Below are 13,034 nucleotides of genomic sequence, written 5' to 3'. Positions count from 1 at the left end.
TATCGCACAAGTTCATATATGAGCAAGTAAAGATAAATCCTTTAACTGCACACCAAAATCACTGACCAACATGAATGCCAAATTATGTGAAAGAACTGTAAAAGAAAGATGGATTAAATATATTAAAGTCATTTAATCGAATAAATAGTTCCGTTTTAGAGCTGGAAGATCACGTGTATCAAATCTACTAAAATGTTACTCAAGAATGGTTGATGTGCTGCAAGAGAAAGCGAGTTGTGTGGCTTGTGGATTCTGTGTGTCTGGAGAAGGCATTTGGCACGGTACCTCAAAATACATGGAAGAAACAAAATTATATACTTAATATATAGCATCAAACTTACAGATAACACAATTGTTTGTTTACCTAGATGGACTGCAAATAGGCGACGTGACGTAGGAGTTGGTAAGGAAGCGTCCTTGCGAGGCTAGCCGGTCCAGCACGGGGGACGACGACGACGGGTGGCCAGCTGAGCTGAGGTCCCCAAAGCCAAGATCGTCAGCCAATATCAAGATGATGTTTGGCTTTGGTGCCTTTTGTGAATCTAGTGACTGACCCTGCAATGCTGAGGATTCGCACGAAACACCGATAAATATCACTAGGAAGGCAAGGTGGAGCAGGGGCTTAATGATATCCATGACTACCTGAAAAAAAAAAAATCAGATTTAATAGCGACAAGCGCTATGCAGCATTTGATGTAGTAGTATATCGGTTAGTGTTATTTTTACAACTGATAAGACTGGATCGAACTCTTGTTGGGACCAGTTTTGAGACCTCAAGACATTGTTTACATCCAGCCATTTAGGTAAAAATCTGCTCAAATCACTGTTTTTCCATTAAGAATTGAAAAAGTTGGGTGAACTGGTAATGAATAGCTTCATGAACCGTTACGAGATATCATAGACAGGACTAATTGCCAGGCCGGGCAGTAAAAAGGAAAGTCTGGAGGGTGGGGTATCACTCCCAAAATTTGACAGGGATGCAAGCCTGTATTTCGGTCAAGATGTAACATATTAGAACGTAACATATAGCAAAGCTGTCTGTTATGTATTGTGCATACATAAATGTACAACAGGAGAAGAGTGCAAGAAGTGGTCCTCTCTGTTGCAAAAGCTGGGGGTCTGGGGCTCCTGTCCTCCCCCCTATAAAAAAAAAAAAAAAAAAAGGAATTTAGTATTGTGATTTCATGTGCATTTTGACAGTGTTCCAGCGCTTCAAAAGGACACCAGGGTTTAAGGGTAGATTTAAGGTTCTGAAAAAAAAATACTTATTTTTAATATTAGTTTATAAATTAGAGAAAATAGCTTGTTTTTGGGGGAGGCCAAATATATTACGTAAATTTCGGTAGATATAAAAAAAATGTAGCTAAACATTCAATATATCTTTCCAACTCTATTTTTTCTTATGTATAAATAGTGGTGCCAAGCTTAAACAGCGTTCTTCCTTACATGAGTCTGACAAATTACGTATAGAGACACAAGATACCTTCGTCACTAAATATGCTACTACAGTCTACTTACGAGTGAAAAGTGGGTGGAAATTGCCTTTTTAACTTTGACTCTTCATCCCTGCTGCCTTCACAATCACTTCCAGTCGTCCCCTGCTCTAATTTCCGCTTCTTACGCTTGTTGCAACTAAAAGCACAACCCTGTTCTTAGCCATAACCTACAGTACTACCACACGCGCGAATGGTCCCAACAATATGGCGCCGATCAAAATCCGCGGGCTCCACTTTTTGCTCAACCCAGTCTTTCTTAGAGATCAGTACATTTTTCCATTCGTCCTAAAGGAACACATTTGGTACAGAAATATCATTTTACATTTCTATTGCAAATAAATACACTTGAGATAATTGCGCTGGTGGCTTCATATATGTGGCGATTAAAAAAACGGACTATACTACTTGCTTACATCTTTTTTTGATTAATCATCAGTGACTTAAGCAGAAAATGTAATGCCAGAAGACATAAAAGGTCAGTTAGCACCTTCAAGAACACACGGATAAGCATTCTTTCTACAATCTTCAAATGTAAAAAAAAAATGTAATACAATATACAAGATATCTATGGCACATATAAACAAAATGACGTACTGGATAACTATAATGGCAAAGAAAGACTGGATAAGCAGCAGGTTGAAGATACCTGAAAAATCGTCTATGTAATTATAACATCAGTGTCCTTACCACGGGCTTTCTGACTTTATAACAGTAACTTCTGTTAATGTCTCCAAGAATAGAAGCGCTGGTGACCTGCAGGCAATGGCCCTGTGAATATCTTTATCGAGAACCCTATCGTCTGCCTCGCTATATGGACTTAAAGGCAGGGACAACCTTCAGTCAGCGGGACTCTCCTTCGTCTACACTCCACCACGAAGGGCTTTGACCTCAATGCAATCCCAGTTGTTTTACACTCTAGACTTTGTACTCCAGTTTCGGACTCACACTGAACCAAAATCCATCTAGATTACCTTTGCCTACTCGCCTGGGTTTACGCGCAAATGCAGGTCAGGAGTGTGATCCTCAAAGGACGAGTCGACGTTGTTCTTCCTCGCAGCAGGAATTTGCGTACATCCTCTGGTGTAGGAGCGGACAGAATGGATCTTTCGGCACAGACTGGAAGCAGAGGTCTTCCACTGATCCAAATGGTAATGTGGGGTAACTGCGTATTCCTGTGTATTTGTCTAACCGTTCCGCGTTATCAGGCACCTGAAGCGGGCCTGCACCACTATCTGCCTGATTAACCAGGAATGCCCCGGAAGGTGACAAAAACAACATCACCTCCACACAATAAAATAAGTAACCCAACCAGGTAAAGGTGTGCAGTAAATAAACAAAGATTTGAATATAATAATTTACTTAGACCGGTATATATATATATATATATATATATATATATATATATATATATATATATATATATATTGTATGAGAAATCACATGAAATCGTGATTCTAGATATGCAGAAAAAACACCCAGGAAAATAATGAAGTGATGACCGACCGCTTTCGTCTATTCATGTACTCTGAGGATGTCTGAATAGACGAAAGCGCTTGGTCATCATCCTTGGTGGTTTTTCCGCATATATATATATATATATATATATATATATATATATATATATATATATATATATATATATATATATATATATATATGAATAGACAGAATGAAAATAAATTTATACATACACACTAGCAGGGAATCGATGCACTGCAACGGTGAATGTTTGTGCTTAAATCCCCACCCGAGCTGCTTCATATGTCAATTCCTACACTAATGAAATACCGTGTGGATAATAGCTCCCTATAGATGTTATCATTGATAAGAACCCTTCGGTCTCATGAAGTGATAGGTCAGATAATAATATGAACAATGTTAAGAAGGATGATAGCAGTATGGTTCATGGCTTATTTGGGCGTCATCTGAAGTGTCTAAAGAAGGAAGGTAAATTGATAGTGGACTGGCTGATGAGGTTGTTTAATGTATGTCTAAGCGGGGGTAGAGTGCCGGAGGACTGGAGGAGTGCCTGTATAGTTTCGTTTTTCAAGGAAAAAGGTGACTAAAAAATGTAGTAGTTTCTGAGGAGTCAGTTTGTTGAGTGTAGTTGGAAAGGCGTATGGGAGAGTTTTGGTAGAGAGGATTAGGAGAGGAAAAGAGGGAGTAATTGGTGAGGAACAGTGTGGTTTTAGGACAGGTAAGGGTTGCGTGGATCGGATTTTTGCGGCAAGGCTGATATATGAGAAAGCTTTAGGAAAAGTTAAGAATGTTTTTTTGGGCCCTTGTGGATTTGGAAAATGTTTATGACAGGGTAGACAGGAAGACACTGTGGTTTTTTTTTTCAGATATATAGGATTAGGGGAAAGCTGTCAAGAGCAGTCAAGATTTTTAAGAGAGTAGTAGAGCCTGTGTTAGAATGGGGAATGGATAAAGTGAATGGTTTGAGGTAAAGTGGGACTGGGTCAGACCTGTGTCATGTCGACTGGAGATTGCTAAAGAAAATGGATAAAAGTGGGAGATGAGCCAGTTGTTGTTTTCTGACGACACTGCAATTGTGGTAGAATCAGAGGGGATATTAAGGGAATTAGTGACGGACTTTGGAAAGGTATGCAATAAGAGAAGGTTGAAGGTAAATATGGGTAAAAGCAAAGTGATGAGATGTTCAAGGTTAGAGGATGTCGTGAGTTGGAAGTAAGTCTAAAAGGAGAGAGACTGGAGGCTCTAGGTATTTGGAGTCGCATGTGGCTGGAAAGGGAGGAATGAAGGTGGAGGTGAATTGTACATTGAGAGAAGCAAGTGGGAGTGAAAAGTGTTATGAGAAATAGACAACTGGGAATGGATGCAAAAAGGAGATTAAATGAAGGGGTGGTTGTACCGACGGCATGATATGGGGCAGAGACATGGAATTTAAGAGATGCAGAGAAGAAAATTTTGAATGTTGTGGCATAATGTACTGTGGCATGGTGTGCTGTACAACAGTGTTGTGGCGTGCCCTGCCCAGCAATGACGCTTTCTCGTACAAGGGCCCTTTCATACGGCCAACAAGGCCACTTCTCATATGGCCAGCGACGTGAGAGGGTCAAGCAGGGCGACGCGACGCTCCCCTTCGGGGCCCACGCCGGCAGTTACTAGTTAGACTTCTTACGCGCACGACGCGCCCTCCTGTATTCATAACCTACCGATTAATAAACGCTTAAATCGTCCTACCTTGGTTTCACTGTTGTCTCACCTGCAACATAGCTTGCAAACAAATGTGTTTGAGAAGTATGGTAGGGGTTACTAGGTTGGACAGAGTGAGAAACGAGGCGAGGAGGAGAACGGGAGGGCAAAGGTAGATGGAATGAACTTGAGGGGACAATCGAGGATGAGATGGATGGATGGGGTGAAATGGCGTTGAGAAAGAGGGAAATGTCTATCGAGCAAGGAAGAGAGAAGACAGGAGGTAGGAATGAGTGGAGAATTATTGTATATGGAGGGATGGGAGAGTAGGGGTGTTTAGGTGTGAATGACATTTTGACGCCGCTCGAAGGGATTTCTCCCCGTCTTTTTTTTTTTTTCTGCATGAGGGGATGGAGGGGGGTGGTCGCCGATTAAGTGAAGCGGCCTTGTTGTGGATGTACTAAGTCTTGCTGCATTGCATTTGACCCAGGGCAGTTGGCGAATGCGGGAATAACCTGCCAGATATGAGGAGCTGAGATGGGAGGGGTGGGTAGGATGGTGGCGGGGAGTGAAATGGGTGGGAATAGGTACCTCTGACTTAGCTACTTTACTTTTGTGTGTTTATTCTTGACTCCCGCTCCGTCTTTCCGACGCTCTGGGAGTCACACCTTATATCATCATTCTGGTAATTTATTACACTTTATAAAACTCACTAATTTGCATGTCTTGAGTGTAACAATCACTAAATAGGTACGTTTTCAATTTCTTCTTGAAAGTATCACCATTATTACTTTCCTTCGTCTCTCTGGGAAGTCGATTGAATAACCTTTGGACAGATGTCCTGAAGGCCCTAATTCCCATTTGAAGATTTCATCTTGGTTCAACCAGCATCAAAAGATCATCACTACTTCTAAGTGATACAGCTGATCTAGGTTGATGACCTTCCAGTATTTGCTTTAAGTGATCTGGTTTCCCATGTCTAAATGTCTGGTATGACATAACACAAAATTTAAATATAATTCTAGCTTTAATAGGAAGCTAATGAAGCTCTATCAGTACAGATGTAATTCTGTCACGTTTTGCCACGCCTTTTATTAATCTAGCAGCCCTGTTCATGATATACTGTAATTTCCTTAGCTGGTAGTTTGGCAATCCATAGCATGATGAATTACAGTAGTCTAGTCTACTAATAACATGATTGTGTATAAATTTTCTCAATAAAGACTCATCAATATATTTCTTTACAAATGCAATATTTCTAAGATGATACCCTGACATTCTAACAATTTTGTCTATTTGTTTTTTCATGGATAGGTTTCTATCTATCAACACTCCTAAACCCTTCACTGACTTACTTTAATTTCACTTCCTCCGATATTTAGACTTTGAATATCCTCCAACCTACTTAGATCTCCCCTTTTCCAACAATCAGACATTCAGATTTATCCTCATTCAATTTTAACTGTTTCACATCCATCCATTCCTTAATTTCCATCATAATCTCTCTTAGCTTTCTTACTGTGTCATCAACATTATTGAACGTTAAATAAAACTGAGTATCATCAGCAAATAGCTTAAAGCTTACTCCATGTCTCTTTAGTATATGTGATAGTTCAATTGTATAGATACAAAAAAAGAATAGGACCCAGTACACTACCTTGTGGAACCCCTCTTGATAGATTCTGGGTTCCAGACAAGGAAATTCCTATCTGTACACAATAGGTTCTCCTTTCATTGTAGTTCTTCATAAGCTCCAGTGCCTCACCTTCAACACCAATATTTTTCAGATCTTCTATTAACAAACTATGCACCAGGGTATCAAAAGCAGCACTCAAGTCCAAAAGGATTAGAACACCACACTTTCCATCATCCATCAAAAGAATCAAATCATTTATCACAGAACATAGTGCAGTTTCAGTTGAGTATAATTGTCTATAAGCTGATTGTTCATCAGGCAAAACTTGTTTTCGTCGTAAAAATTCTTTAAGTTGATCCAGAATTACACATTCTAACATTTATAAAAAAGATAAATTTGACACTGGTCTACATGAGCTTAAAAGTTGACTATTTAGAGCTCCCTTGATAACAGGTTTAATAAAAGCAATTTTTCACTTTCAGGGAGAATACTCTTGACTATGCATAGGTTGATTATTTCAAGATAAATCTTCAAAATATTGCTAATCTTCAAGCTACTTTTAAAATCCGATACTGGAAATGGATCACCTTCACTGTGAGTCAACTTTGCTTTACAAAAAATCTCCTTAATCTTACCAATATCAACACAATGACATCTAGATAATTTTACTTCAGGGTTTATCATAGGCCTGAGTACCATTCCTCGATTTGAAACTCTCGAGAACCCCAGAACCACTCTTGATAGCTTCTCATAAAAAAAATCTGAGAAAATTTTCAGCTAATTCCTTATCATTAAAACCTTCCGGTAACATTTTTTTTTCTTTTTATACCCAGTCAAATTGTCCAAAATCAAATATAGTTTACTCAGATCATTTCCAACATTTTAATCTTATATGTGAAGAAATCACGCTTCCTGTTTTTAATACGTGAATTGTATCTATTTTTCGCCTCCCTGAATTCTCTTCTAGCACTGCTGGAACGTCTGGGATATTGGCTGCATGTTAATTTGGCAAAGTAGCATGCAATTGATACTTTAGGGTCTATATGGGGCGCCCCTACGGACCAGAGACACACATCATTTTATATGTGATAGAGGAAAACTCTGTTCATAGAGAAATGATGACACTTTTATACTACGATTGTCCCTTCGTTATGTCGTCCTCCAACCCCTTGTTACTGTCCTGTACCATTTCTCTGAATATTCATCTCCTTTTTTCGCCAACCCTGTGTGTGTGTGGGGGGGGGGGGATGCTACCACCAAGTCTTCCCACTTGAATCGTAAAAGGCGACAAAAAACGGGACGGGGGATGGGATTAGGAGTCATGCTACCTGTAGCCCCAAAGGGGACATTCATAAAAAAGTAAAGGCATAAGATGGTCTGGGAGTTTTCCAACCAGTACCCTAAGGCTGCGTTTCCACCGAGCGAGTCAGGGCAGATTCTCGTCAAATGCTGTGAATTCGAATAGCTGGAAGAAGAATTTGTTTGCAACATTCTAGACTTCCCTAAGAACATTTCAACAATCTGTCTAACATTTGTAAAGGTTTAGCTCCTTTCATTTCGCCATTCGGTTTCTCAATACGTGACGCAAAGCCAATTTGACATTTGAAGATTGAAAAAACGAAGGATTGTAACCGAAGTCGTTTCTACCCAAACGAACTCACAACGGTTGATGAGAATCTGACGAGACTCGCTCGGTGGAAACGCAGCCTAAGGTTTGGGTCTTTTAATGTGCGTGGATGTGGTACAGATGAGAGTAAAAGGGAAGAGATAGGCAGTATGTTTGTGAGAAGAAAGATGGATGTGCTGGCTTTGAGTGAAACTAAAATGAAAGGGAGGGGCTAGTGTGAGTTTGGGAGGTAGTCAGGAGTAAAGAGGGGACGAGGGATAGAAGGGGTGACTATACTAGTAAGTGAAGAGATAGGTAAGCGTGTAGTGGAGTGGAACGAGGTTTCTTCAAGGTTGATGTGGATGAAGGTGAAGCTGGGAATGGAGATGTGGGTTTTTGTAAGTGCGTATAGGCCTGGTAGTGAGAAGAGCATAGAGGAAAGGGAGGCATTTTTGATAGATTTAAAAGAGTGCATAGAGGGATTAGGGAGAAATGTCAATGTAGTTATATTGGGAGACCTTAATGCTAGGGTAGGAAACGAACCAATAGTCGGAGTGATTGGGAAGTATGGAGTTCCACGTAAAAATCGTAGTGGAGAATTGATGGTGGAGATGTGTCTTGAAAGAGAGTTGATGATAGCAAATACAGTGTTTAGGAAGAAAGTCAAGCATAAATACACATGGGAGAGGGTGGTGGATGGAAGGGTGGCAGATAGAGCGTTAATGGACTATATAGTAGTGACCAGGAGTATGGTAGGAAGAGTTAAGGATGCACTTGTTCTAAGGGGAGAGAGTGGGGGAATATCAGATCATTTTCTGGTGGAAGGTAAGCTGAGAGTGGAGAATAGGTGGAAAAAGAGGAAAAGGGCAGAAGGTAGTGAGGTACTTAGAGTGAACTGCTTAAATGAGAAAGAAAAGGAGGAGGAGTATAAGAAGAAGCTAAGAGAGGAGTGGGAGGGAGTGAAGGATAGAGTAGAACTAGGAGTGGAGGAGGAACGGGGATGGTTCAAGGAGGGAGTCTTAAAGTGTGCAAGGATGGTGTGTGGAACAAGGAGGACGGGAGGAAATAGAAGGAAGGGTAGTGAGTGGTGGGATGAGGAAGCAAAGAAGGGTATAGAAGAGAAGAAGCAGGCTTTCATAGATTGGCTACAGATTAGGACGAGGGAATCGTATGAAAGGTACAAAGTAAAGAGAATGGAAGTTAAACATAAGATAAAGGAAGCAATGAGGAGAGCAGATGTGAAATGGGGTAAGAGCATGACAGAAATTTTTGAAAGCAATAAAAAGATGTTTTGGAAAGAAATTAATAGAGGAAGGGGAAGTGAATCAAGTAGAGAAGGAAAAGTAAAAGGTGCAGATGGAGAGATGATAATGGAAGAGAAGGCAGTGAGAGGAAGGTGGGCAGAGTATTTTATAGAGTTGCTAAATGTGAAGGAGGATAGGGAGGGAAAGGTAGTTCCAGTGGGAAACGCTAAGAAAATGAGAGTGATGAGTGAGGAAAATGGAGGAGAAATAGGAAGGATGAAGTGAAAGTAGCTGTTAACATGATGAGAGCAGGTAAGTCACCTGGGTTGGATGGATGCCATGCAGAATGTCTGAAAAAAGGAGGTACAGTTATGGTGGACTGGTTGGTGATGTTATTTAATATTTATTTAAGAGAGGGTAGAGTGCCGGACGACTGGAGGAGTGCATGTATTGTTCCGCTTTACAAGGTAAAGGGAGACAAGTGTGAGTATAGTATTTTCAGAGGGATCAGCTTGTTGAGTGTAGTTGGGAAGGCTTATGGGAGGGTCTTGATTGAGAGGATTAGGAGAGGAACAGAGGGTGTAATTGGTGAGGAACAGTGTGGTTTTAGGACAGGTAAGGGTTGTGTAGATCAGATTTTTGTGGTAACACAGATATGTGAGAAAGCTATAGGAAAAGGTAAGGATGTTTTTCAGGCTTTTATGGATTTGGAAAAGGCTTACGACAGGGTAGACAGGAAGGCACTGTGGGAGGTATTGCAGATATATGGGATAGGAGGAAAGCTGTTAAGAGCAGTTAAGAGTTTTTACGAGAGTAGTAGAGCTTGTGTTAGGATAAGAAATGGAGAGAGTGAATGGTTTGAGCTAAAGGTGGAACTTCGTCAGGGATGTGTTATGTTGCCCTGGCTGTTTAATCTATACATGGATGGGGTGGTGCGAGAGGTGAATGCAAGGGTAGTGGGTAGGGGGTTGGAGATGGTAAAAGAAAATGGAGAAAAGTGGGAGATAAGCCAGTTGTTGTTTGCTGACGACACTGCGCTTGTGGCAGGATCAGAGGAGGGACTGAGGAAGTTAGTGACAGAGTTTGAGAAGGTGTGTGAAAGAAGGAAGCTGAAGATAAATGTGGGCAAAAGTATGGTGATGAGATGTACAAGGGGAGAGAGTGACAGTAGGCTGAAAGTGAGCATTAAGGGAGAGAGACTGGAGGAAGTGGATAGTTTTAGATACTTGAGTGCGAATGTGGCAGGAAAGGGGGGAGTGGAGGTGGAGGTATAATGTAGATTGAGAGAAGCGAGTAAATGCCTTGGTGGATTAAAAAGTGTAATGAGAAATAGATATCTGGGAATGGACGCTAAGAGTAGGTTATATGAAGGAGTGATTGTGCCGACAGCACTGTACGGGGCAGAAACATGGAACATAAGAGAGGAAGAGAGAAGGAGTTTGAATGTGTTTGAGATGAAATGTCTGAGAAGTATGATAGGGGTTACAAGGCTAGATAGAGTGAGAAATGAGGAGGTGAGGAGAACAGGAGTGGAAAGGGAACTGGGAGATAGGGTTGATGGAAGAGTATTAGGATGGTTTGGACACATGGGAAGAATGAGTGAAGAAAGATTAGTAAAAGAGGTTGTGGAAGGCAGATTTGGAAGGAGTGAATATGAGGGGGCGCCCTAGGATGAGATGGATGGATGGGGTAAAAGGGGCATTATAAAAGAGAGGAATGTCTATTGAGGAAGGACGGGAGAGGACAGAAGATAGGGGTGAATAGAGAAGGGTTGTGTATGGATGATGATGTGATGCATGAGGGTGAGTTGGTGGGGGATGGGTGGTGAGGAAGTATGTACGAGAAATCATTTGACGCAGCCCGAAGGGATTTCCCACCGTCTTCTCCTTTTCTGCATGAGGGGACGGAGAGGGGTTCGCCGAATTAATGAAGCGGCCTTGCTGTGGATGTGCTGTGTCTTGCGACACTGCTTCTAACCCAGGGCAGTGGACAGGATGCAGGGATGACCCGTCATCCAGGAGGTGCCAAGATGAGAGGGAGGGAGGAGGGTGGAGGGGAGTGGAATATGTAGGGGATGGAATGGGTGGGAGTGGTTTCTATGCCTTTTTCTTTTTGGCTACTCCCCGTGTAAGGGAGAAAAAAGCCTTTGATATATGTATGGTATATGTATGTATGATAGGACAAGCATTATTATATTTTTTGAAGTCTCATTATACAACTTTGTGTAACAACATACACATTCTTTCAGCCTAGTTTATGTGAACAACGACCATATATCCTTCCATTTATTTCATTCATTATCCTATCTATTACCACATCCAGTTACAAGGATTTTTTGTCTCTAAAGATAATTTTTATTTTTCTGTTTTACATCCAAATTATATGGAAATTCAAAACTCACTTGTTTATGAACAGGAGAAATGGTATTAACCTTTTCAACAAACACATTGTTAGCAGGATTATATTCCATATCTCAGAGACCAAGGTCTAAAATATGTCCAGTAGTTGAGGTGTTCTCCTCTAGTTTGTTCTCAAACTGAAATATGTCCATCAATTCTTTGAAAGCATTAGCATCACGATTTCCAGGATCATCAATCCAAAAATTAAAATCACCACAATTGAAAGCATTTACATTTACCGTATCAACAATTTCCATGTATATCCTGAGATCGTTTATAAATACATTACATTGAATATGTTAAGGTTTATGTACAATGATGAATAAAAATATTCTACCACCATGTTTAAAACATACTTGAACAAATTCAAAGCTTTCAGTATACGTACTTTTTCCTTTTTTTTTCTTCTTTTTTAAACGAATATCATATAAAAACTCCAACACCACTACCTCTTCTACAGGCACGTCAAGGACAGTCATACTTGCTAGGGCTACTCTCTGGAGTTGACTGGTTCATAAAACCCAACTAAAATTTGGATGGCTTTCTCTTTGACAGTTAACACTGCCACCCACTTTTGGGCCTTTCCCAGGTCTTTCTGTGACATTTCCATCTTTTCGTAGCTCTCCGGAATCCGCACGAGTCCTTGTTGGCTCGTGAGACTCTTCGGTCTTCCGGCCTGGCGAAATCTAGTATTAATCTGTCGTAGTTTAGAGTAGTGTAGATCCCGTCCCCACTGGGCACACAGCATGTCATTCCACGCGGCTGTCGCCAGTCACCAAGGAACTGTGTGACCCCTATAGTAATATCCCCTTAGGCTCTTCTGAGCACATTTCTCGTGTAGCAGAGGGCTTGTCCCCTACCCCGACGTGCAGAATGGAGTCTTCAACTCCACCTCTGCAAACGAAAAACACTTACCCTGACAACCCCAATATCGACCCAGATAAGACTAAATATGTTATATCACTGCAGACTCAACAACATTAAGTTAAAAATTACCATTTTTTTAACCAATGACTACTTCCTTATTGACATAGTAGTGTTTTACTTGCACACAACAGGACTGTTGTGGAAATTGTAATTGAAAATTAAACCGGATCGCAGGTTCACACTAGGCTTAATGACCCCGTTATCAGTCAATAGCCTTAATATGAAAAAAAAAAAATCTTCTACCAGTCCTGGGAACTGACACGAAAGTGTGTGTATCAGGTGTGTGCGTGTGTGTTTAATTCGGGAATAGAATTCCCACGGGTTTTTTTTGCTAGCCCGTTTGGAGGGTGATTCAATGTATGAGTGTGGCGCTTTGGTCACGCCCACTCATACATTCACTAGATGTGCTTACCTATGTGATATACGTATGCACATCCCGGTGAATGCACCCTTCCTAACATGAACGGTGTATTCATATAATAAAGTGTGTATCAGGTGTCATTTCACATATTTTAGCTGTGTCCGTTTCACATAACCATGTTTCCGCTTTCGAAAGAATATCAATTT

The 13,034-nt window shown here is 40.8% G+C and overlaps 1 protein-coding gene across 5 annotated transcripts in view; it reads right to left on the bottom strand.

Annotated features, from left to right (window-relative positions):
- LOC143020725 (arylsulfatase A-like) overlaps window positions 1-13,034 on the bottom strand; it is a 46,658-nt gene that overhangs the window by 24,417 nt on the left and 9,207 nt on the right. The window contains exons 1-3 of one of the 5 annotated variants that reach the window (XM_076177444.1): window positions 2,468-2,706; window positions 1,059-1,140; window positions 365-642 (exon numbers count right to left, since the gene is read on the bottom strand). In XM_076177444.1, the coding sequence (XP_076033559.1) occupies window positions 365-636 (272 nt within the window). In that variant the 5' untranslated portion in view covers window positions 637-642; window positions 1,059-1,140; window positions 2,468-2,706. Of the gene's footprint in view, window positions 1-364; window positions 643-1,058; window positions 1,141-2,183; window positions 2,331-2,467; window positions 2,707-3,187; window positions 3,213-13,034 lie in introns of those variants that run through there. The other 4 variants (XM_076177461.1, XM_076177451.1, XM_076177435.1 and 1 more) reach the window with 4 other exon arrangements.

Source organism: Oratosquilla oratoria, chromosome 3 (assembly GCF_046742065.1).
Source record: "Oratosquilla oratoria isolate Oo_2021 chromosome 3, ASM4674206v1, whole genome shotgun sequence".
NCBI classification, from domain to species: Eukaryota; Metazoa; Arthropoda; class Malacostraca; order Stomatopoda; family Squillidae; genus Oratosquilla; species Oratosquilla oratoria.
This window is presented reverse-complemented; position numbering and strand designations above follow the sequence as displayed.